Genomic DNA, 23,397 nt, shown 5'->3' on the forward strand with positions numbered 1-23,397 from the left:
CAATCACCAAGTTCTCTGGATGGTACGTAGAATTTTTTTTAAAAGTTTTATTGGTGGTTTATTTTTAATAGTTTTCATTAAAAACGGTTTTATTGGGATGTAACATATACAATTCATTAGTTGAATGATTATCAAGAAGGGTTGTACAGTCATCGCCACAATCAACTCTAGGACTTCCCCTCCCTCCTTGGATCCATGTCCCCCTGACCCCGCCCTACATCAGTGCGCCCGGGTAATCGGTCACCCAGCTACTCTCTAAGTGAACCCACCCACGCCAGCTCCCCGGTACAGAAAAACACAAAGGACAAAACAAAAGCAAAAAGGACCTATAAATACAGAGAATACAAAACAGACCATATAAAAACAGACAAAGACCCCTATCTACGAGAAATCAGAAAATATTAAAATTTTAGAATAAATTCACAACGGGTCCCAAGGGAGCGCTAACGACAAGGTGTTGCCTCGGAGCCGACGAGCCCGTGCTAAGCCCACTTGACAGGCCTCTTTGTCTGCTATCAGGGCTGTTCCCGTTCCTAGGGGCAGTGGCGTCCCCGGGACTGGATGCACCCAGGGGTCTTGCAACGGTATTTCGGACGTCCACTATCCGCCATTGCGCCCCGCCGCATGGGACGTTCCCTCCGTCGGGTTTGGATCTTCCTCTCTACGGTCTTTGGATCACACAGGACATGAAGACTCATTTTTATGTGGTCCGTGTAAAGTCCCCAATCCCAGCGGTCTCCGTCTGTGCTTGGATGCGCTCTGTCCTTCCCAACAGCACGCTCCAGAAACGCTTCTGGGCCGGCAGGCCAGCGCGGGAGGCCCGGGGATTCGGAACCGTTCGAGCCCGAGCCCGAGCTCGGGTCTGCTGCGGCGGCCGCTTCCGCGAGCCCGGTCTCCACCGCCTCCCCGGAGAGGGGGCGCCGGGATGCACGGCCCGTGGCCGCCGGCCCGCGCAAACCACCCTCCCGGGCCCCGCGGGCCGAGGCCCCCCGGCGTCCGCGGCCGCTCCTCCCCAGCCAATCGGAAGCCCGGTTTCAACGCCCCCTCGGGGAGGCGCGCGCACTCCGGGGAACCTCCGCGGCTTCCGGGGCGGTGGGGGCGGGGGCGCGAAGGCTCCGCCCCGGGCGGCGACGCGGGTTGCCATAGCGACCGTTTTACGTTAACTGGCTGGCGGCGGCGGCCCGGGTCGGGGCGACCTCCCGGGTAGCGCTTCGCCCAGAGCCCCAGGCTCCTTCCCCGCTCGAGCGCCCGCGGCCCAGAGGCCTTGGCCGGCGCGGAGAGCCGGGCCCGTGCGCCCGTGGGCCCGGCCGCCGGAGCAGCATGGCCGCGGAGGACCCGGAGGAGGTGGAGTGGGTGGTGGAGAGCATCGCGGGCTTCCTGCGCTGCCCGGACTGGTGCGTCCCCATCCTGGACTTCGTGGAGCAGAAGTGTGAAGGTGAGACGGTGCCCCGCCTCCTGTGTGCCGCGACAGACCGCGCTGGGGACCCGGCGCCGGTCCTGCGCCATCCGGGCGCAGACGCGCTCCCGGGACGCACGGGGCGCGGCCTCTCCCGGGGCCCAGCTCCTTCCCGAGGGACTGGGAGCATCCGTGCGCCGCCCTGGTCCCTTCAGGACAGACGTGATCTGCCCCCAGGCCAGCAGCTGGTTGAGAAGCGGGACCTAGGATCTCCCCGAGCCGCAAGCCCAAAGTCGTGATCTTCCTTTTGCCGAGACCTTTGACAGTTGGCTATTAAAAATAAAAAGGCGAGTCCCTGCCATCAAAGAATTTGGAGTGGGGCGGAAAGAGCATCCCTGCGTGGTGTTCGCGGCCCGCTTTGACTTCGACATTGAGTTCCATGAGTCAGGCTGGACCATTCAAGGAGTGTTTAACCCCGCAGGACTTTGAGGGTCGTGATATGCACCTGCGTCTCCTTTTGTAAAGATCAGGCTTGTTTTGTAAGGTTCCTAGGATCAGAGGGCGTGTAAGCGGCGGGGAAACATTTCCATGGACGCATGCGTCATAACGGAACTCTTCGAAGGTGGAGTGGGCCGCCCCTCCCCCGGAGGGTCGTGAGTTCCGCAGGCCCTGGCTATGTCTGGGTGGATCTGACAGCCACCCGGAGGGATGCTATGGAGATGCGGCTTTCACACGGGGCGTTGTTCTGGATGCCCTTTCAACTGCACCATCCCATGAGTCTGGTCAAGATAAGATTTAGATCGACACAGTCGTTCTTCTTTTCTTTAAAAAATAAATCATCTTATTGGGGGCGCTCTTACAAATCTTATAACAATCCATCATTCAGTGGTATTAAGCACACGTGTACATATGCTGCCATCAACATTTCCAAAATAGTCTCTTTCTGCTTGAGCCCTTGGTAGCAGCTCCCCCACCACATGCACATGGGGACACGCCCTTCTTTGCAATCTCAGGGCCACATCAGCATTCCAGGAGTACTTAATAAGTCTTGTAAGTATTTGAACGGTAGACATGTCCGTTCGCTCTTGGAGTTGTCATGGAGCAGGTGCTTGTGAATGCATACAGTTTCTCATTCCCTCGCCCCTGCTTAGATTTGGAGGGGAAATGCAGCCCTACCCTCCAGTAGCTCACTGCTAGTGGAAGGGATGGCACCAGAGGAAGAGTCCCTGCCATCAAGTTCATTCCACCTCAGGGACATGGGACAGAGTAGAAGGGCCCCCTTGGGCTTCCTGGGCCTCTAAATCTTTAGGGAGCAGACTGTGGCATCTTGCCCCTGCAAAGTGACTGGTGGACCCCATCCCCATCGATTTTGGGATGAGTAGCTCAGTTTGCCACTCACTTTGACCCCAAGGATCCTTGATACAATGTTACCAGAATCTTAGTAATAACCAGATACTCAAGAAACCCTGCATTCAAGGTGAAAAGAGGATCTCCCTAAAATTTATGAGTTAAAAACATTAAAAAAATCATTTCGTTGGGGGCTCTTACAACTCTTATCACAATCCATACATCAATTTTATCAAGCACCTTTGTACATATGCTGCCATCATTTCCGAAACATTTTCTTTCTACTTGACCCCTTGGTATCAGCTCCTCCTTTTACCCTCCCTCCCCTATCTTCCCACCCTCACAGACCCTTGATACATTATCAATTGTTTTCATATCTTACATTGTCCGCTAGCTCCCTTCACCCTTGTTTCTGTTGTTTGTCCCCTGGGGAAGGGGGTGTTATACATCCATCATTGTGAACGGTTCCCCCGTTCGACCCCCACCTTCCTTCTACCCTTGTGATATTGCTACTCTCTTTATTGGTCCTGAGGAAGAGAGCTGTCCTGGATCCCGTGTGTCAAGAGCTCTTATTTGAACCAATATATATTCTCTGGTCCAGCTGGATTTGTAAGATAGAAATGGGGTCATGATAGTGGGGGGGAAGCATTACAGAACTAGAGCGGTGGCTCTCCACCTTCCTAATGCCGTGGCCCTTTAACACAGTTCCTCATTATGTGGTGACCCCCCAGCCATAAAATTATTTTTGTTGCTACTTCATCACTGTAATTTTGCTACTGTTATGAATTGGGCGACCCCTGTGAAAGGGTCATTCTACCCCCAAAGGGGTTGAGACCCACAAGTTGGGAAACGCTGAACTAGAGGAATGTTGTGTGTTTCGTTGGGGCTATACTTCACCCTGGCTGGCTTGTCCCTTCCTTGTGATCCTTCTGTGAGGGGACGGGGTTGGGTCTCCATTCTGACCCTTCTCGTTCGCTTTGAAATGGTTGTTTGCATGTAAGTATCTTTATAAAGTAATTTCCCTTTCCAAGTATGTATTTTTACTTATGGTGATTTTCCTTTCTTTTTAAAAAGATCTTATTAGGGGCTCATGCAACTCCTATCACCATGCATACATACATCAATTGTATAAAGCACATCTGTACATCCATTGTACATCATTCTCAAAACATTTGCTCTCCTCTTAAGCCCCTGGCATTAGGTCCTCATTTTTCCCGTCCCTCCCCACCTTCGCCCTCCCTCATGAACCCTTGATAATTTATAAATTATTATTTGGTCATCTCTTGCCCTGTCCGACGTCTCCCTTCACCCACTTTTCTGTTGTCCGTCCCCCAGGGAGGAGGTCACATGTAGATCCTTGTAATCGGTTCCCCCTTTCCAACCCACCCTCCCTCAACCCTCCCAGTATTGCCACTCACACCACTGGTCCTGAAGGTATCATCCGCTCTGGATTCCCTGTGTTTCCAGTTCCTATCTGTACCAGTGTACATCCTCTGGTCTAGTCAGACTTGCAAGGTAGAATTGGGATCATGATAGTGTGTGTGTGGGGTGTCGGGGGAGAGTAGGAAGCATTTAGGAACTAGAGGAAAGTTGTATTTTTCATCGTTACTACATTGCACCCTGACTGGCTCATTTCCTCCCCGGGACCCTTCTGTAAGGGGATCTCCAGTGGCCGACAAATGGGCTTTGGGTCTCTGCTCCGCACTCCCCCACTCATTTACTATGGTAAGAATTTTTATTCTGATGATGCCTGATACCTGATCCCTTTGACACCTCGTGATCGCACTGGCTGGTGTGTTTCTTCCATGTGGGCTTTGTTGCTTCTGAGCTAGATGGCCGCTTGTTTACCTTCAAGCCTTTAAGACCCCAGATGCTATATCTTTTGATAGCTGGGCACCATCAGCTTTCTTCACATTTGCTTATGCATTCATTTGTCTTTAGCGATCATATCATGGAGGTGAGCACACAATGATATGATTTTTTTCTTTGATGCCTGATAACGGATCCCTTCGGCACCTTGTGATCACACAGGCTGGTGTGCTTCTTCCATGTGGGCTTTGTTGCTTCTGAGCTAGATGGCCGCTTGTTTACCATCAACCCTTTAAGAACCCAGACGCTATCTCTTTTGATAGCCGGGCACCATCAGCTTTCTTCACCACATTTGCTTATGCACTCGCTTTGTCCTCAGCGGTTGTGTCGGGAAGGTGAGCATCATAGAATACCAATTTAATAGAAGAAAGTATTCTTGCATTGAGGGAGTACTTGAGTGGAGGCCCAATGTCCTGCTACCGTAATACTAAACCTTTAAATATATGCACATAGATCTATTTCCTCATCCTCATATATAAATATATTTGCATATATACATGCCTTTATCTAGACCTTTATAAATGCCCTTTGCCTCCTAGCTCTTTCCTCTATTTCCCTTGACTTTCCTCCTGTCCCATTATCATGCTCAGTCCTCTTTGTTACATTACCCTTGATCATGCCCTACCAGGCCCCCCACACCCTCCTCACCACCAATTTGGATCACTTGTTATTCCCTTGTCCCTGGGTTTGTTAACACCACTTTCTTTCACCCACCCTCCCCCTCTCCCATGTCCCCCCCAGAACTGTTGGTCCCGTTGTTTTTTCCTCCAGATTATTCCTCCAGCTTAAATGTCTCACCTGAATCTTGCCAGGATGAAGTAATTAAATGGTGCCCAGTTGGGTGGTCTCTTAAAAAATGTTGATGTCGAGCCAGTCAGGGTGCGATGTAGCAACGATGAAAAATACAACTTTCCTCTAGTTTCTAAATGCCCTCCCCCTCCCCCCCCGCCACTCTCATGATCCCAATTCTACCTTGCAAGTCTGGCTAGACCAGAGGATGGACACTGGTACAGATAGGAACTGGACACAGGGAATCCAGAGCAGATGATACTTCCTTCCAAGGACCAGTGCTGTGAGTGGCAATACTGGGAGGGTAGAGGGAGGGTGGGGGGACCCGATTACAAGGATCTACATGTGATCTCCTCCCTGGGGGACAGACAGCAGAAAAGTGGGTGAAGGGAGATGTCGGACAGTGTAAGATATGACAAAATAAGAATTTATGAATTATCAAGGGTTCATGAGGGAGCGGGAGTAGGGAGGGAGGGGAAAAATGAGGAGCTGATGCCAGGGGCTTAAGTGGAGAGCAAATGTTTTGAGACTGATGAGGGCAATGAATGTACAGATGTACTTTATACAATTGATGCATGTGTGGATTGTGTTAAAGAGTTGTATGAGCCCCTAATAAAAGCATTGAAAACATTAATATTATTAAATTGTATGCAGGCACCGTTCTCTCTTCGTTTCCTGTCGCACAGTGTAATCATTCAGTCATATTAAGAAGCGTTGCACAGCCACCATGGCATTCTATTTTAATTTAGAATGCTTCTTCTGTTCTCGTTGTTCTGAGCTCCCCATCTCCCCCAGCACCTCCCCGTGCCATGCCTCTAGGTAATTATTAACCCAGTTGCTTTCTCTATAGATTTACTTATCCTGGATTTTATAAACACAAAATCATACAAAACACCAACAGGAATGTCGGGGTACACTAACAGGTCCTCAGGGGCAACTTTGCGGTTGTGGAAACTAAGAGACAGGCAGACAAAGTGGGGCCCAGGGGCTCCTTGTCCCTATGCCAGGACTAGATGAGTGAGTGTATTTTCCAGTGGGTATATATAATGGACTTATAGCTCTTTAAAAAGGCATATCCGTCACACAGCTAATGCAGTACCTAATTAATGGGCAATATCATACACGGTAACAAAGTAAACAGACAATAGAATAACTCAATGTCGACCTAGTGCTAGCCTCTGAGTGCTCTCCAGGGGTTTGCTGCATTTTACAGAGGGCTCGCCTATAGCATCTGACTGCTCTTATCTACAGGTAACCTCCAGGCACAGGGAGCAGGCAGACCTGTGAAACATGAATGCTTCATCTCATTTGGTAGCTCCTTTCTGACAGGTCCTTGATGGGGGAGGCGTTCTTGGAGGGACTGTGTTGAGTCATGAGAATATATATTAAGATTTATTTGTATCTCACCATCATGAGAGCTTTCCCCGCCCAGAGTCGGCTTTCCAGACCCGTAATTATGAGCAAAGAGGATTTAGCGGCATGACATCCTCATCCAGTTCCTCAGTTTACCACTCGGGAAGTGAATTAAACACACACACACACACACACACACACACGACAAAATATAGAAAAAACCTCAATAGAAAGAAACCAGAAAACATTAAAAACGGAAACAATTTTGAAGTGGGTCAAAAGGGAGACCAAAGGACAAGAGATTACATCTAAACCTCACTTCATCCGCCATAGGGAACTGTACAGTTCTCTGTCTGATCGTGAGACTCTCCACTTCCCTGGGATACGGTCAGAAGGATCACCAGAGGTCTAATCCAGGGGACCCTGAAAATGGACTTTGGATTTCCACTGCCATCGCTAGCCTTCTGCAAAACAAGTCCTTAGAATTTAAGCTCGGATACCGTTCCCTCCTTTGTATTTGGATTACATTATTTACCGTCCTTGGATCACACAGGCTGGTTGCTTCTTCCATGTGGACTTAGTTAACACCTCACTTACATGGCTCCAAGCACCAAATCCATTCATGTATTGATGGTTTATATGTCTCTCTGCTTCACTTTTGGGACATCACAATTGTATGATAGAAAACACTATAAAGCCTCCTCCTGGGGGATAAGGTAATTCTGTTTGTTGTGTCATTAAGTTAGCCATTGGTATAGACTTTAAATCATTATTGAGAAAAGGAAATGATATAACTATAGACTGACCTCAGACTGTGATCATTTCCTCATGTGTTTGTTCGCATTCGAGTGTCGTCCCTTATGAATTGTCTATTCATGTCCTTTGCATATCTTTTAATTGGATTGTTTTTCCTAATTGAGGTATTGCAGAATTCTGTAGATCTCAGTAATTAGTTCTTTGTCTATTGTATAATCGCTAAAGATTTTTCCCCCAACCCCTGGGCTTTTGTTTTAAATTTTGACGAAGTTTTCATTTTTAATAGGTGCTATGTTTTGTCATTGACGGTGTGCTTCCTGTGTCACATTGGTAGTCTGTATGTCCTGAAGGATGTCCCGATTTCCTTATTGATGGCCCTTATAGATAACTCTGGGGTTAATATTTAGGTTTTTAATCTATCTTGAGTTTTTTTATGTATGTGGTGAGATATGAGTTCTGGTTCATTCTACTGCAGGTGGAGATTCAGTATTTCCAGCACGATTTGAGCCTTTCCCATTTAATGTATTTGGTCATTTGCCTGAAAGTCAGTTGCCTGGAAGTGGATGCTTTCGTTTCTGAGCTTTCTGCCCTGTTCTCTTGTTCTCTGTATCTCTCATTGTACCAGCCCCCCAGGATGCTTTGACTACTGTGGCTCTGGGATGGGATTTGATGTCCAATAGTGCAAGGCCTCCTACTTCTTTTTGAGAAGTTCTTTGTTTATCTTGGGCCTCTTCTTTCTCCGTGTTTGGTAGTTATTTTTCCATTTCTCTAAAGAATGAAGTTGGGATTGAGATTAGAATTGCATTCTATTTGGAGATCACTTTAGGTAGAATTGACGTCTTCACAATATTAAGTCTTCCTAAAAAGAAAAGTCTTCCTATTCATGCACATGTGTGTATGTATATATTATATATGTAATCTTTGATCTGTGTCAGGGTCTCTTGATTTCTTGTAATAATGTTCAGTTTTCTTTGTATAGGTCTTTTCTTTCTGTGCTTAGGTTTATGCCCACGTATTTCATCTTTCATCCTAAGCCCAAAGAGGCAATTTACTCTTTCCACAGGGTCACTATGAGTTGAAATCCACCTGATGGTGGTGTCATAGTTTCAGATGTCCTATTTAAGGGTATTAGGGGGAAAAACCCAATAGAACTCAAAGATCAAGAATTAAGCTATAAGAATATTAGTTCTATCTGTAGACTTTCATATTTGCATTGGTAAAATGATTGTTTTTAACATAGTGCACTATTTTTCTTTTAAATTTAGTTTTTGATGATGAAGAAGAAAGCAAATTGACTTATACAGAGATTCATCAGGAATACAAAGAACTGGTAAGTTTTTTTCCCCATTGATTAGAGTAACACTACTTTTAGCTTTTTTAAATAAAAAGGGACTTTTCCATGGAAAGTATTTAACTTTACAAAAATGAAATATACCATAATAATGTCCCCAGGTACCATATGCTTCTGATGGTATTCAGTGCATCCAAGTCTTATACCCTCTTTCTTCCACTCTAGAATTTAAGGACTTCATTTTAAAAAATTATTTATTGTCATTGTTGAGAATATACGCAGCAAACAGACATCACTTCAGTAAGAAAATTTTTTTGACAATGATTTTAAAGGATCTTGTACTTAATCTTTGCATTTTATTCTTAAATTTTTGTGGATGTATCCAGGGAATCAAGGTTAAATGGTATTCATTTAGCCTTGGTTGTGTTGTGCTTTTTAAAAGTGCTTGAGGATAGCTAACTAGACTTGTCATATTGACCTTTAAAATTCTCACTCATGTTTCCAGAAAAGGAAATAAAACTGTATGAAATTATTTTTAATTATCTGTATAGTATTTTAACTTTTACTTGCTTTTCTGTGAAACAGTGTCATCGCTGTGTACCATGTTGATTAGAAATCGCAAACAAGCATTTGATTGCACTTTCCTAAGCGAGATCCACACAGCCTTGGTGGCACAGAGGTTAAAGCACACAGCTGTTCACAGAAAAGGTTCAAAGGCTCATTGACACCAAAGGATGCAGTCGTTGCCGTCTGCTTCCCGGAAGACTTGTAGGACAGGACAGTTCTACTCTGCCCTGGAGGGCTGACGGAGAGTCAGAATGGACTCAATGATAATGGGTTTTGGGGTTGAAACTGATCAGTAATGTGAAAGCTGACATCTGCAATTTTTGTGTATTGATTATAAAAGGTAAACTCTCTCTTTGTAGGTTGAGAAACTGTTGGAAAGTTACCTCAAAGAGATTGGAATTAGTGAGGACCAGTTTCAGGAAGCATGCTCCTCTCCTCTGGCAAAGACGCGGACGTCTCAGGTAACTGCTAACATGCTGTAGTTTTGACAGTCACTCAACTGTGTATGTTTTCATCCACATGCTTAGCACTCGGGTATGTGGACAGTCCAAGCAGTGTGGGAGGTGAAGGAGCCATTCACCCCATGCGGATTCATTTTGGAACCATGGTGAGGAATGATAATGTGATGCATTGGCGGACTGGTGTGTAGTGTGTGTGCGTTGTCAGCTGTAGCTCATGACAGCACTCTGCAGAAGAGACGGACACTCCGCAGCCCTGTGCCGCCCTCGCAGTTGCTGCTGTAAGCCGCTGTATGTGCCCAGCGCTCAGTCGTCCTCCTTTTGCTGATCCTCTACCTTACCCGGCCCGATGCCCTTGCCACGACTCGGTTCCTCTGGTAACATGCCTCAGGTGCATCGAGTTGAAATCTCGCCTCCCAAGCAGATTTGTTTGCTCTTCTGGCAGGCCATGCACTTTCAGTATTGAAAATAAAGTCTCGTGGTGGGCGGGGGTGTAGAAAGGGGGAACCGATCACAAGGATCTACATATAACCTCCTCCCTGGGGGATGGGCAACAAACGTGGGTGAAGGGAGACGCCGGGCAGTGTAAGATAAGATAAAATAATAGTTTATAAATTATAAAGGGTTCATGAGGGCGGGGGAGGGAAAAAAGGAAAATGAGCTGATTCCAGGAACCCAAGCCGAAAGCGAGTTTTGAGAATGATGAGTGCAACGAATGTATAAGGGTGCTTTACACAATTGATGTATGTGTGGATTGTGATAAGAGTTGTATGAGCCCCAATGAAATGATTTAAAAAAAAAAGAAAGAAAAGATAGTCTCTGAACTCAAAATGACAGTGCGAGTACAGGGCTTATTCAGACTGCCATTCTCTTTTGCATAGGTCCCTGAGCACAGCCTCTAGCTACCCTGGAGTCTCTTTAGTGATGAGGGGCAGAAACACACAGCTTGCACTCCAAACCCGAGCAGTGACACACATACTTCTTTACTTACACGTTTATTAGGTGTTGAAAGCCTTATTTTTATTTGGATGGAGATTTGTGCTCACACGAATCTATTTCTTCTCAAACATGGACTAGCTATCATCTTTGCTTCAGGGCGCAGCAATGCTGGGTCAGTAGTGAACACAGACAGGAGTCGACCGTCCCGGGCTTTATTTCAGGGGTCCATAGGGCCTGTAGAGTTCCCTGTCAGAGTTCTTTGTGTCCTCACACGAAGCCGTCAGGTAAGTATGTCATTGCCGTCGTCCTATAAAGAGGCACCGAGCGTGGAGGCTTTAGGCAACTTGTTCTTTAGCATTGTTGGAAGCCGACCCTGGCTTTGTGGCTTGAGTCCTCATTCTGAAGCACGTCTGATCATTGTGCTACCTGGATTAGGTCCATCAGCGGATTCACTGGGCTCAGCATCAAATCAGTTTTCCCCTGTCGGTGACGTGAATAAATAGAGAACACTCTTAGGTCATATGTCTTATGAGCATGTGTGTATACATTCCACGAATCACGCGTGATTTTACTTCACTATTTCCAACTTCCTGGGGCTTCTGATCATCGCTATCCAGGGAAGACTCTGCATCTACAAAAAGTCCACCTGTCCACGTGATGGACAGCGTGTCATGGAGATTCCTCTTAGTCTCCTCCTCGAGTGAGCTGAGGGCCCTCAAGAATGGTCAGCCTAGGAGAGAGCCAGCTAGCCTATATGCCCCTTTGCTCGAGCAACAGATAGCAAATGCTCTGAGTCAATTGATCATACGTAATAAGCAGCAGCCCTGCACCGCACACGATCTTCCTGGCGGCAGTTTGTTTGTAGAATCGACTTCATCTGACCAACGGCTTTCATTCCCCAGGCCATCCTGCAGCCCGTGCTGGCCGCGGAGGATTTCACCATCTTTAAAGCAATGATGGTCCAGAAAAACATTGAAATGCAGCTGCAAGCCATCCGGATCATTCAAGAGAGAAACGGTAAAATGTTCCAGTTAGGAAATCAAGTGCTAACTGCGTGTTTTGCATATTTTGGTCTCTGCTCATCTGAATCTAGTCTTACTTGTGGCTGCCTGGGGTCATTTTATTTTGAGGTTGAAAGTCTCCGGCTGGCTCAGGAGGGGAGAGTACCAGCTGGGGATCAGCGGGTATCTGACACGGGCGGGAACGCAGACCCGAACAGGAGTGGGCAGTGCTGTAGGCTTGGGAGAACCTGAGCTCCTGACCGCTCCCGTGGGTGAAATGCAGCACTTTTGAGGGGCCCCGGCCCCACTCACAGTTCCTGTGGAGAGGGAGGGCTTCCCTTCTCCGGGGTGCTTACCGGGGTGGGAGCCTTGCTGGAGCACCCGTGGCCCGTGGAAGCACCCACTGCCCCGCCCATTCTCCATGCAGTGGACCTGCGCTGAGACCTTGCTAATTTGCATTCTGGACAAACTCCCAGGTGGTCCTGAGAGGCAGGTCTTGGTGCCCTCGTGACAAAGCACTGTTAGAAGGCAGTGACCTGATGCAGCAGTTGGGGGGAAAGCAGAACCCACGCTCCCAGTCACCTCCCTCCCGATCCCTTCCTGGGCTCCGATGCCTCGCAGTGTGTTCCGGCTCTCCTTCCACTGTGCCTGCCTCTAACCACGCCGCTGCCGATGGGACCACCGCCCTTCAACCAGGAGTCTCCTCTCGGTTTGAGTCCTGGCTCTGCGGACTCGACTGCAGTTCCTCCCTGCGTTTCTTAGCTCTGGAGATTGCCACTGCTGCTGCTTGCTAGGAGGGAACAGGTCTAACGGTGGGCAGCAAGACCTTCCCTTCAGTTGGCTTGTGCAGCTCCGGGAGCTATAATGCAGTGGTGCTATGTGCTCGTCAAGGTCTGGCACATGCGACAGCAGGGTGACAGGGCAAACGTTAGGGTGCTGTGGGGGGTGGGGGGTGCTTGCTGTAGACGGCGCTCCCATATTTCTGATGCTATCAATAACTCCACCCCTTCGCACCAAGCAATGGCATAGCAGCCCTCCAAAATATAAAAACTGCAGATGAAAGGGCACTGGTTGTGGGGAGAGCCAGCACTAGCCCCAAGAACGCGCCACACGCTGCTGCTGTGTTGTGCTGGTGTAGCGAGCCGTGCGTCGGTTTCTTCCTGGGCACAGCAGCCCTGCACACCACAGGGGCCCCGCCCCGCCCCAGCCACGCAATTGTCGCCTCACTCGAGCCCCCTGTTGCAGCTGCTGTGTCAGTCCATCTCTGAGGGCCGCCCTCTTTTTCGCTGTCGCTCCATTTTACCAAATACCACGTCCTTCCCCAGGGACTGGTCTCTCCTGACAACGTGTCCAACGCACATGGCACGAAGTCTCTCCCTCTACTTCCCAGGGGCACTCTGGCTGCACTTTCCCCAAAACGGATCTGTTTGCTTTTCTGACATTCTTTTGCATCAATTTGTCTCCCCTTCTCCCTGCTCCGGGCTCAGTCTTTAAATGTGCTTTGTTCTTGTGCGGCACTGCCAAGCGTTCCACCTCAGGCAGCCTTGTGAACGCCGCCACCCGCACAGCTGTTCTCATGGTGGGGCTCCGTGCTGCAGCCGCTGTGTCCCTGCCTCTTGTCCAGCGTATTCCCCCGTCCGCTGCCCCTCTACTGTACCAAGCACGATGTCCATCTCCAGGGACTGGTCCAAAGTACAAGAAAGTCTCACCATCTCTGCCTCTCAGGAGCATCCTGGCTGTACTTCTTCCAAGAAAGGGGATGCTGCTACTTTAAGGACTAAGGTGCACCTGACCACACCTCATATAAAGTGAAAGACTGGAGCAGCATGGATGCACTTGACCTAGGTGCCGGTGAAGAATATCGAAGGCACCACAGACACATGTATCTGAGGCCCGGGAGAATACCATGACCCGAGACAGCCTCCCCTGCTCCTCAATCCTTTACGGAGGTCTCGTGTAGCAGAGTTCTCCCATGCAACACATCGTGTCATTTCTTGACTGCTCCTTCTGTGACCATCCCAGCGACATGAACCGCTGCTAGTCCTTCTGTCATTCGTCTGTCTGTCCATGGCTTGCACTCTAAGACCCTTTCTTCTGAAACCACACTTTAGTCTTTCCCTTGAGATAGAGTTTGATTGAATTTCTTTTCAACAGTCTGACTTTGATGACACAGCGACGGTGCCATCGACACTTTGGACTTTAGCTGGAACACTCGTTTAGATTGACAAATGCAGACAGCCTGTCCCAGCTTCAAGCTGCCAATAACAGAGCTCCAGTAAGAATTGTATAAGCATTAGCTTATCACACAGAGCGGGAAGTCCCGAGAGGGTGAGAAGGAAGTAATTGTTATATCACGAAGGCTTGGCTTGCCAGGTCCAGGCTTGATTGCGCCAGAGGCTGGGTGATGGGATGAAGGACTCTGACACTCCCTGCCTCTCTGCTCCGTGGTTCGCAGCATCTTCTCACATGGCTGCATCTCAGCAGTGGCGCATGAAGAAAAGGGGTGTGGCCTCTTGTACATCTCTTATGGTTTGCAAGGGAACACTTTCATAGAGGCTCCCTGAGAGGTTTCCCTTCAGCTCTCCGTGGCCTTAGATTTTATGTCAACTTGCGTCCGTGGGAACGTGTCGTGTGGAGTCCAACCTGTCAATCAGGCCACAGCCTGCCTGCCTCCTTGGGGCTGTGGCCTGTTGAAAAGAGAGACTGGGGACTTCCCCTCGCTGACTGGGAGGAGTCACTGACTGCGCCCACCAACCTGTGAGCTTCCTGCTTCCAGAGGCGCCCGTCTGTGTGTCATCTGCCTTCAGCTCCCTGAGTCTGAAGAGGGCTGTGCCAAGCATCGGGCCCCTGGGCTGGAGTTGACCAGACTGGAATGCCATCTTGATGGAAAATTACCCCCCCCCACTATTGTATTGGGAGCGAATACAGATATCATATTGCTCCATAGTTCAGTCACAGCCAGCGGCATTGTACAGTTGCTATCAGTCAGTTTCAAAATATTCTCTCCCTTCTTGAATTCCTTGATATCAAGCCCTTTCTTATAAGTGTCGCTGATTTTGCTTCTCTAGACAACCCAAGCCAGCCCAGGCCCTACTGGCCAGGGTCAGGATGAGGGCCGCACATCGCCCTAAGCTACCTGGCAGGGGGTGGGCCTGCTATGCTTACTTTAAACCAATCTTGGGTCACTCCAGGGTTCAGGAATGCATCTCGTAAGCAATAGGCTACCTGCTAACTGCACAGAACCTGGCTTATATTGGCAAGGGAATCATGGGTAATGGCTGCTGTCAGACCACAGAGAGGGACAGGTTATGTACATTACAATGTAAGCTAACGATTAATTTTGGCCTCAGTTATTAATGTTTATATTTAAGAATGCGCCTGTTAGATTCAGGGAGAGTACCATTAGCGCTGCTGACTTCACTGATTCCCAATTAGCTTGGTGCTAAGAAAGAAAGCTCAGAGTTGCTTTGGAATCTTGAACTTCGAGTCTTACCAAAGAATTGTGGGCAGAGGCTTTGAGGCAGAGGCTTTGAAAGATTTCATCGTGTTTGGGTGGCTTTCATGCCAGTGAGATGAAATCCTTGATATACATTTTATAATTTAAATGAGTACCTTTAATTTCCCTAGAAAGGCTAGGAGGAGGATAGTAATTTTATAACTCTTGGACTGAGCAAGAACGCATTTAAGACGAGTGGATTGTAATAATATTTCCTGGCCGTTATGGTGTGCTGGCGTTCTGCAGGGTGTTACCATTGGGGGGACCTGGATGAGGGGTTTACAGGAGCTCGCAATTATTTTTTTACAGCCCCATCTGAATCTGTTACCTCGGAGAGAATAATTACAAAATGCATTGAGGTACCCAGGGGATGACCAGAGTAAAGCTACTTTAATTTGGAGCATATGTAAAACCCCAAAGCCATACAGTGGAGGGAGAAATGGAAGGCAAAAATTGACCGACTTGCTGCTAGTGTGGTGGCAATGTAATAGGGACAGATATGAGCAGAACATGTATTACTGGTCCATCTGCTTATCAGGAAGATCAAGTCAATTAAACTGGAACTTTAAATTCCTTGCCTCGGTCTGAGGGTTGTTACTGCCGTCGCTTGTCATTAGTAAGCTGATAACTGAACAGACCCTAGAGGAGCAGGGATTTTACTTACGGTTCTGCCTCCCAGAAGCCCCGAACCCCATGCTCTCTGCAGGCCGTCAGCCCTCTTGGGGAGCAGCTGCAGCACTGGTTCTCCGTCCAGGGTCCCTTGAGAGCCTCGTTTCACGTCAGCTCAGTTGCATTTCTGGGCAGCGGCAGCAGCTCTGTGGTTATGAGGAGCAGTAGTTTGTCTTACCTAATTTGTCACGCCACAGGTGATCCTGGCTACTTTATATAGGACAGTTGGGTACTAGAGACATGTCAGCTAGAATGGATGGTTTTGTTGTGGGAATGAGTCTTAAGACAAAAATAGGTTTAAGGACTGGAGCCAACAAGCGAATGGCAGTTCTCAGTGCTGTCTCCTTCTGGCTGACCAGAATGTCTGCTTGGATTGATGTTCTTCTGTGGGATCTTTGGGTTTGAACAGGTGTCCTGCCTGACTGTCTAACTGATGGCTCCGATGTTGTTAGTGACCTTGAACAGGAAGAAATGAAGATCCTGAGAGAAGTTCTGAGGTATCCTCCTATATATTTTATGGAGAAGCATTAAGAATATTTTAATATGATCTGTATATGCTTTTTAGCCCCAAAGTATTTTGAACTAGTGAGATAGCTAAGTAAGTGATTCACTGAAGACCAGACCGTGACTTGGGAATTTCATGGATATGTGCCTGTGTCTGTATTAGGCGCCCCTGGGGGGCTCAAATGGCCAAGTGCTAGGCTGAGAAGGAGACTCGAGTCTCCCCAGAAGCAAGGCCTGGGAGTGTTCCTGGATGGCCAGCCTACCGCAAACCCCTAGGGCACAGGCCTGCCCTGGAGGTGTGGGGCTGCCATGCATTGGAATCAACTCAGTGTGGTGGGTTTTATATAGAAGATTACTTAACAGAAGAAATCCTTTTCTGTTGGCTCATACAAATCAGCCCTCTTCCTCTCCCAGGGTGGAGAGCCAAAAACAACAACAAACAAAAAAACCACCTGGGCAGGGAGGGGGGATTAGATGAGAGTGGGAGGGCGAGTTGCAGCTGCAGCTGAGCCACCAGGATCCTGGGAAGGGCTGAATAGCAACCTGGGGCGAGCAGGGCACTCTGGTCCAGTACTTACTGGGAGGCTCATTCCGGGTGTCTCCCAGGTGAGCCGAGGGGTGGCAGGTAACCCACAGAGTAAGCAAGAGAGATTCCAGAGGGCTGTCTTGCGACTTTCTCACTCGTGACATGTCTCAGCCTTATCCAGAGCATGTAGCTGACGAGCTCTCAGAGCCGAGGATGGATGGTCAGTAGACATGTCCTTTTCCCTTGGGCCTGTTATTCCCAACCCTTGTAGGGGTCTTGGCAAGGAGTGGGAACCATAGCGCCCACTTTATCAATCTCCAGGTGACACTGGTTTTAAGACAAAGGGGTTTAGGCAGCTGCTGTCACAGACCCTTCATTTCCAATGTCTAGTGCACACGCCCCACAGGCTCCCTGCTCCCCCACCTGTTCTCCAGAAGAGAGGGGTGGGCCTAGTTGGGAATTTAGGAAGGATTTTGAGTGGTTGTGGGAGGCAGGCAGATGTGTGTTACACCCAGACCAGCCCATTCCTGTCAGAGCCAGGGAAGGTGGGGGCAGGCTGGAGCCAGAGCCAACACAGAATGTGTTGAGAGCACAGGCTGGCCGGGACAAACGTCTCTGAAAGTAAATTTCCAGTCCTGATAAAGTTTCGAATTAGATCGGTTGCATCTGGTGACTGACGTGGTGTTCGGAATATGGGATTTTTCGATTTTGGTTTCCAAGCGTTGTTGACGGGGTGCCGTCCTGTAGGGAAGGAAGTCCCCTGGTGGCAGGTGGTGCACACGATGAAGTGCTGGGCCCTCTCAGCCCACGCACAGACACTTCTGCAAACCCCTGCTGCTGTGTGCTGGCATAGGCTCCAAGCGCCAGCCAACCCTCAGCTGCGAACTCGTGTGAGAGCTGGTGGACAACTGTCCTACATCAGATTGTCCCGCCGAGCAGTTGTTAAAAGCGTGGTAGAGCGTCAGGGGCTTTGGGATGGCGCATAGGCCAGTGGCGAGGGGTGTAGAGAGCGGGGAGGGGAGCAGCGGCCGGATCCAGAGAGGTACAGCTGCTTTCTGTATGCAGGGAGCTCCAAGGGTGCCTTAATGGCGCTCCCCCCATTCACGTGTAAGACTGCAAATGTGTCGCTCTCTTCAGCCAAGGGTCAGTCACATTGCTGGAAGAAATGCTTCGATACGCCTGGGTTTTTTGTTACCAACTACACTGTGGTGTGTGGGGAGGCTTCAAAAAGCTCATGGCGAAATGGAATGGAAAGATAATGGAATTCTTGCCACAAAATAGTGACGCCTTCTCACGGGTGCCTTTAGTCCGCTTCCCCAGGGACGGAGAACAGTGGGCTTTGCTCTCTTCTCCTTGGCTGCAGCTGTGTCCCTTGCAGGTGGACCGGTGAATAGCTGTTCTTTGACTGAGAAAGGAAACCTACTTGTCTACTGTATTTTTTTGTATATTTCAGAAAATCCAAAGAGGAATATGACCAAGAGGAAGAAAGGAAGAGGAAAAAGCAGGTGCCTGCAGCGCATATTAATGCATCTCACTGTTGGGGCCTCTTTCTGAGCATGTGCCTCATTGTAGCTGTTCATGTTTACGTTGCCCTAGGAATATGTAGTTCCTCATTTGCATGTTTTCCGGGCAAGTCTAAACGTTTGCTTCATTTCCACTTAGGAAGGGTTTCCTGGTAGCTGGAGCAGACCTTGGAAGGACTAGCTCACTCAGCAGCCTGCTGCTTCAATTATGAGGACATTTTTAATTCTAAATGCTAATCCCACTCATATTTTGGGGAAAGTAGCTTTTATAAAAATTCCTTCACTTTATGAGCAAAAGAATAGGAAGAAAAATATTTCACTCCCCCACTCTCCTGGGCTTCCGTCCTGTTCTGAAACAGCGGAAGAGGTGCCCTGTGGGCAGCGCTGCACCGTACCTACCGCCACGTCAGGGCCCGCACGCTTGCTGCTGTTCTGTTGTAAGCGCCCGCTCCGGAACGAGCCTTACAGTTCCTGAGGGATCATTAAACTGAGGGTTGGGAAGCTAGTATTTATTTCTTCCTTTCTGCCTTGCTAACTACCCCTCTCCCCACATTTCCTCAGGCTCCCAGTGGGAAGGGAAACCTAATGGCACTGCTTTCTCAGTCACTGGAAAGTAATTTCCCTCATTACCACCTCACTCATTATAGTGTAATTTTTACACCATCAGCTTCTTTGAAAAACTTATTTTACTCCAAGGTACCTAGTGCAGAGCCGGAGAGAGACATTTTAGGACTAAGAGTGACTCTCTTTAGCAAGTAGAGACAAGGTTCTTAGCTGTTATTGAGGATTTTTCAATATTAGAACAGAAACCTGCTTAAGACTGCTCTGAGAAGACAGCAGGGATGTCTGAGCTATAAGAAACTACTGCAGCAGGTACAGCTGCAGGCTTCCTGCATAAGAAGAGCATATGATTGTTTCTTAGGCGCTTTCCCCCCCTTGACATTGTGTTATATTTTTCACACGTCAATAACAACTTAAATGCTTTAAGATACCCATAAATTACCCAGGAAACTGTGTGAACACGGGGTTTCTATTTCCTTCACTCCCTCCGACGTGAGTGATTTCTGTGGTTTCACCAAAGCAGAGACACCAGTTGTGCCAGCTGCAGGCATTTCAGAGCAGTGTTTTCTAGAGTAAGTGGAAAGCACCGGCTCATCCAGCAACTGCCTTTCCCCCAGCGTCAAGGGCAAGGTTACATGCCCAATATGGATGAAGCCTGGGTGTGAAGCCAGCTCCAGCCAGGTCTAGAGAGCTCACTGTAACAGTGAGCCCTAGCACTACGAGACTTGAAATACATGTTCACCTGCCTCGTAAAACAGGAGACGTATTCGGCCGGCAGCATCTTAAGAACTGGAAAAATTGAACCTTTTGCTTATTATGTTTTCATTAGGTAGGTGGGTTTGTTGTTGATTTCTAAACTAATGTCTCTGGTTCATTTAAGTAGTGAATTAGTTGAAAATAATCTAAATTTAAAACATGTTTTTATTCTGGATTTCTGAAGTTATCAGAGGCCAAGACAGAAGAGCTGCCGGTGCATGCTAGCGATGTTACCAAGTTGAATAATCCGCAAGGGGATGGTGAGCACTTTGCGCCGCCCCCCGCAGGTAAGGGTGCTGTGTGCCCAACCTTCCCAAGCAGTCCCTGACTTAGGCCGGGACGGGCATGATTGTTGCCTTTGGCAATTAGTATTCTTATAAATCTTTCTTTGCGTGTAATAATCTTTCTTTGTTGGAAATATTACACGCAAACGTCAGTAAATTATGTGCTGGAACCCTGTGCGTGGTAATGTCCAACTAGTGATAAGATGTACAAACCCCCAGCAGGTTCTGCGTGCAGTTAGGTCGCGGTCTACCTGAACATGCACACTGGTGTGACTTGCACAGACAGACTCTTTCAACCTTCCAAACTCCTGAGAGGGCTGCAGTGCTGCAGATGGGCACCATCTCTCCCGTCGGGGTCCTCGAGTCCTCTGTGAACTTAGCCACAGGGGGTGCAGTTGAGGGAGAGGATGTAGTCCCCTTTTCCCAGGGCAATGATTTGTTATTGTGCATTAGGTGATTACATTCTGCAGTTGAGACATTTTAGTTCCCCTCCCCCACCCCGATCCCCTCGATGCTGCCGGGCACCCCTTTCTTTCCCATCACAGGCTTCAAGCAGCTTCACCCTTTCTAGAAATTAGCGTGGCAAGTGCTTTGGCTTCAGGTACTTTTCTCTCTAGGTCTGCGATTGAGTACTATCTCTCAAACAAACTAAGGATGAGGACTATGCAGAGCCCCCGCCCCTTCTCCACCTCGAGGCTACCTATCGGGGCTCAGCCCCCACTTTGTGGTCTGGCACACCGGGAACTGGGGGTTTTCGTTCCATCAGGATGACCGACTTGGTCAAGCTGGCCTTTCTACGTAAGGGAGTTCTGCAGTGCCTGCCCCATCTTTTCCTTTGGGCTCCTTGCACGGCGCCGGCCCGAGGCTGGGCACGTGTTCAGGTGCTGGCCTCCTGGTGCTGCAGGTCTTTGCTGTCTCAGTCAGCTGTCTTCTGTAGCTCATGGCCTTGGAATGAAAACGGAACCACTTTATCTAATAACGAAAAGCGTGGCTCAGAGAAGTAACTCAGATCGTAATCCGCACTGCTCCTCCTCTCTTGCACAGCGGGAGAAAGACGAGGCTTTCTGGGTCTGTCAGGTTACGTCTGGGAAACCCACGGGCAATCCTGCCCTGGTCCTGTTGGCTGGCGGAGTGGGGGACTCGGCTGTTGCCGGGCAGTACTGAGCTCAGGGAGGGAGGGCATCCCATGCCTGCAGCATATAACCACGTACACAGATGGCAAAGCACTTCGTATTTCAGCACAGAACACGGTAGCTTCTACATGTTTTTGCAAATATAGGGTCACTTACTGTTTTCACAGAGAAGCAAGTGTTTTGGAACCAATCCCATTGGAGCGAGGATTCCGGTATTACTTGGTTTGGGTGGCACCGCATTACACCCGGGGTGGTTCTCGTCTCGCCTGCGGATAGTACCTTCTGAGTAGCAGGAGCTCAGTATTTGCTGACTTATCAGGAGTCATAAGAAACAAAACCACTCAGAAGTGTCTGGGGTCTTCGAGTTCCTTGAGGACAGGGCCCAGTGAGGCGAGTGCACTGGCTGGGATGATGTCCACCATTCCGAGGGGAACATCAGCTCAGCCTGGTGAGCCTAGCGGAGCATTTAACATTGCTTGTACTGTCCAATTGGTCTCAGTGTCTCATTGCTGCCAGAAGTTAAAGTACATTTTGCTAATCAGTCTGTACAACCCCTGACAAGAAAGCTGGAAATACTGCCTGAAACATCCTTCCTCCCACCCAAAGGTCTGAAGACAGCTGGCTCAGAACACCCGAGCATGGAAGGGCCCATAGCAGTAAGTAAGACCCCAGGGTCAGGTTCTGGGGAGGGGGCAGCGTGAACATCAGGCTGTACACAGAGCCGATTTACTGACCTCAGGTGCTAGCTCTTTACATAGACTTGAATGTCGACCTCTCCTCCTCTTCCTGATCCAGAATTTATCAGCACTGGGGACAGAAGAGCTGCGGCAACGAGAACACTATCTTAAGCAGAAGAGAGACAAGTTAATGTCCATGAAAAAGGACCTGAGGACTAAGCAGACACAAAGTCCTGAGCCAACAGGAAAACCTGCTGGGGAAGTCGAGGTATGCTCGCCCTGCAGCGTGTCAGACTTACAAAGCTCACCATCTCCACGTTTTGCTGACCTCATCCTGCTGGTACCGACAGCTGCCGAGTCTTTTCTGGGCAGTTAGGACACTGTGGTCAGGAGTCTGAGGCAGAAATGACCGCAGTTTCATGATACATCTTTGTTTCGTTCCTCGCCCTGCTCCGAGTGCTGCAAGGTCAGCAGTCTCCCTGGGCCTTGTGAAGGGCGAGAGAGGTCTTCAACATCAGACAGGGTCAGTACCCCAGCCACTTCCCCCGTAAGAGGCTTCCTCAGAACATGCCCAGAACTATGGAGAACCTGCTCTACACCTGGCTTATCTTCTGAAAGAAAATACCATCTTTATTAATTTGAGACAAGATACTGGGGATTTTCACAGGTGAGTTCATTTTATCCTAAAGCTATTTTTTTCGTTTAAGGAAATGACAGAGAAGCCAGAAATGACGGCAGAGGAGAAGCAAACATTACTTAAGAGGAGACTGCTTGCAGAGAAGCTTAAAGAAGAAGTTATTAATAAATAATTTTGTCAATTTAGCAAAATCAATCGATTTTCTTAAAAATAAATTATTTACTCCTTAAGCTGAGGCTGTTCCAAATCCTTGAGATTTTAAATGCCAGTTTACACATGGGAGATGCCGGGTGGCAGCGGGGCCAAGAAAACAAACCACCTGTGCCTGTCAAGTTGACTGACTTACAGAAACCTCCAAGGACCAAGGAGAGTTCCCCGCAGCTTCCAGTCTTTCCGGAAACGGTCTGCCCCATCTCTTTCCTGCCGAACAGCTGGTGGCTTCACACATCCAACCTTTTAACTCTCAGCCAAGTCCCTAACCACTGTGCTCCTTATCGCCAAGTCTAACACAAACCCGGGTGCGTTGTCTCCTGGAGAGGATGCACTAACTAGCTGACAGCACATTCAGTCATCCATGCTTGCTTACAACTTACTGCACCATGCTTCGTGTTCAGTACCGACCTCCTTGAAAAAGTGCAGGGAGGAAAGGGCATGGCTCAGGCCCTGTCACAGGAACAGGCAATGCCCACACTAAGGCTGGTGCATCTGCAGAGTGAGAGGTCAGAGGCAAGAGACAAAACAAGCCAGACAGGGTGCTGGTTATGCAGGGCCTTGCAGGGAGTGTAAGGATGTGAGATTTTTTTTTTTTTTTTAATAAAGGGAGGACACAATACTGTCAGTGAAAAGGGAAATCACAAGTTTCCCT

The 23,397-nt window shown here is 48.7% G+C and overlaps 1 protein-coding gene across 1 annotated transcript; it reads left to right on the top strand.

Moving 5' to 3' along the window:
- The first annotated feature begins 1,141 nt into the window (after positions 1-1,141).
- Positions 1,142-22,762, top strand: CFAP36 (cilia and flagella associated protein 36). The gene is made up of 10 exons (XM_075535327.1): positions 1,142-1,435; positions 8,776-8,840; positions 9,728-9,829; positions 11,668-11,782; positions 16,341-16,428; positions 18,415-18,466; positions 19,986-20,088; positions 21,825-21,874; positions 22,014-22,163; positions 22,603-22,762. Exons 1-10 carry the CDS (start codon positions 1,321-1,323, stop codon positions 22,702-22,704), a joined length of 942 nt encoding a protein of 313 aa, XP_075391442.1. The 5' UTR covers positions 1,142-1,320; the 3' UTR covers positions 22,705-22,762.
- Positions 22,763-23,397: the final 635 nt, after the last annotated feature.

The sequence above is a fragment of the Tenrec ecaudatus genome, chromosome 17, assembly GCF_050624435.1.
Source record: "Tenrec ecaudatus isolate mTenEca1 chromosome 17, mTenEca1.hap1, whole genome shotgun sequence".
In the NCBI taxonomy this organism is placed as follows: Eukaryota; Metazoa; Chordata; class Mammalia; order Afrosoricida; family Tenrecidae; genus Tenrec; species Tenrec ecaudatus.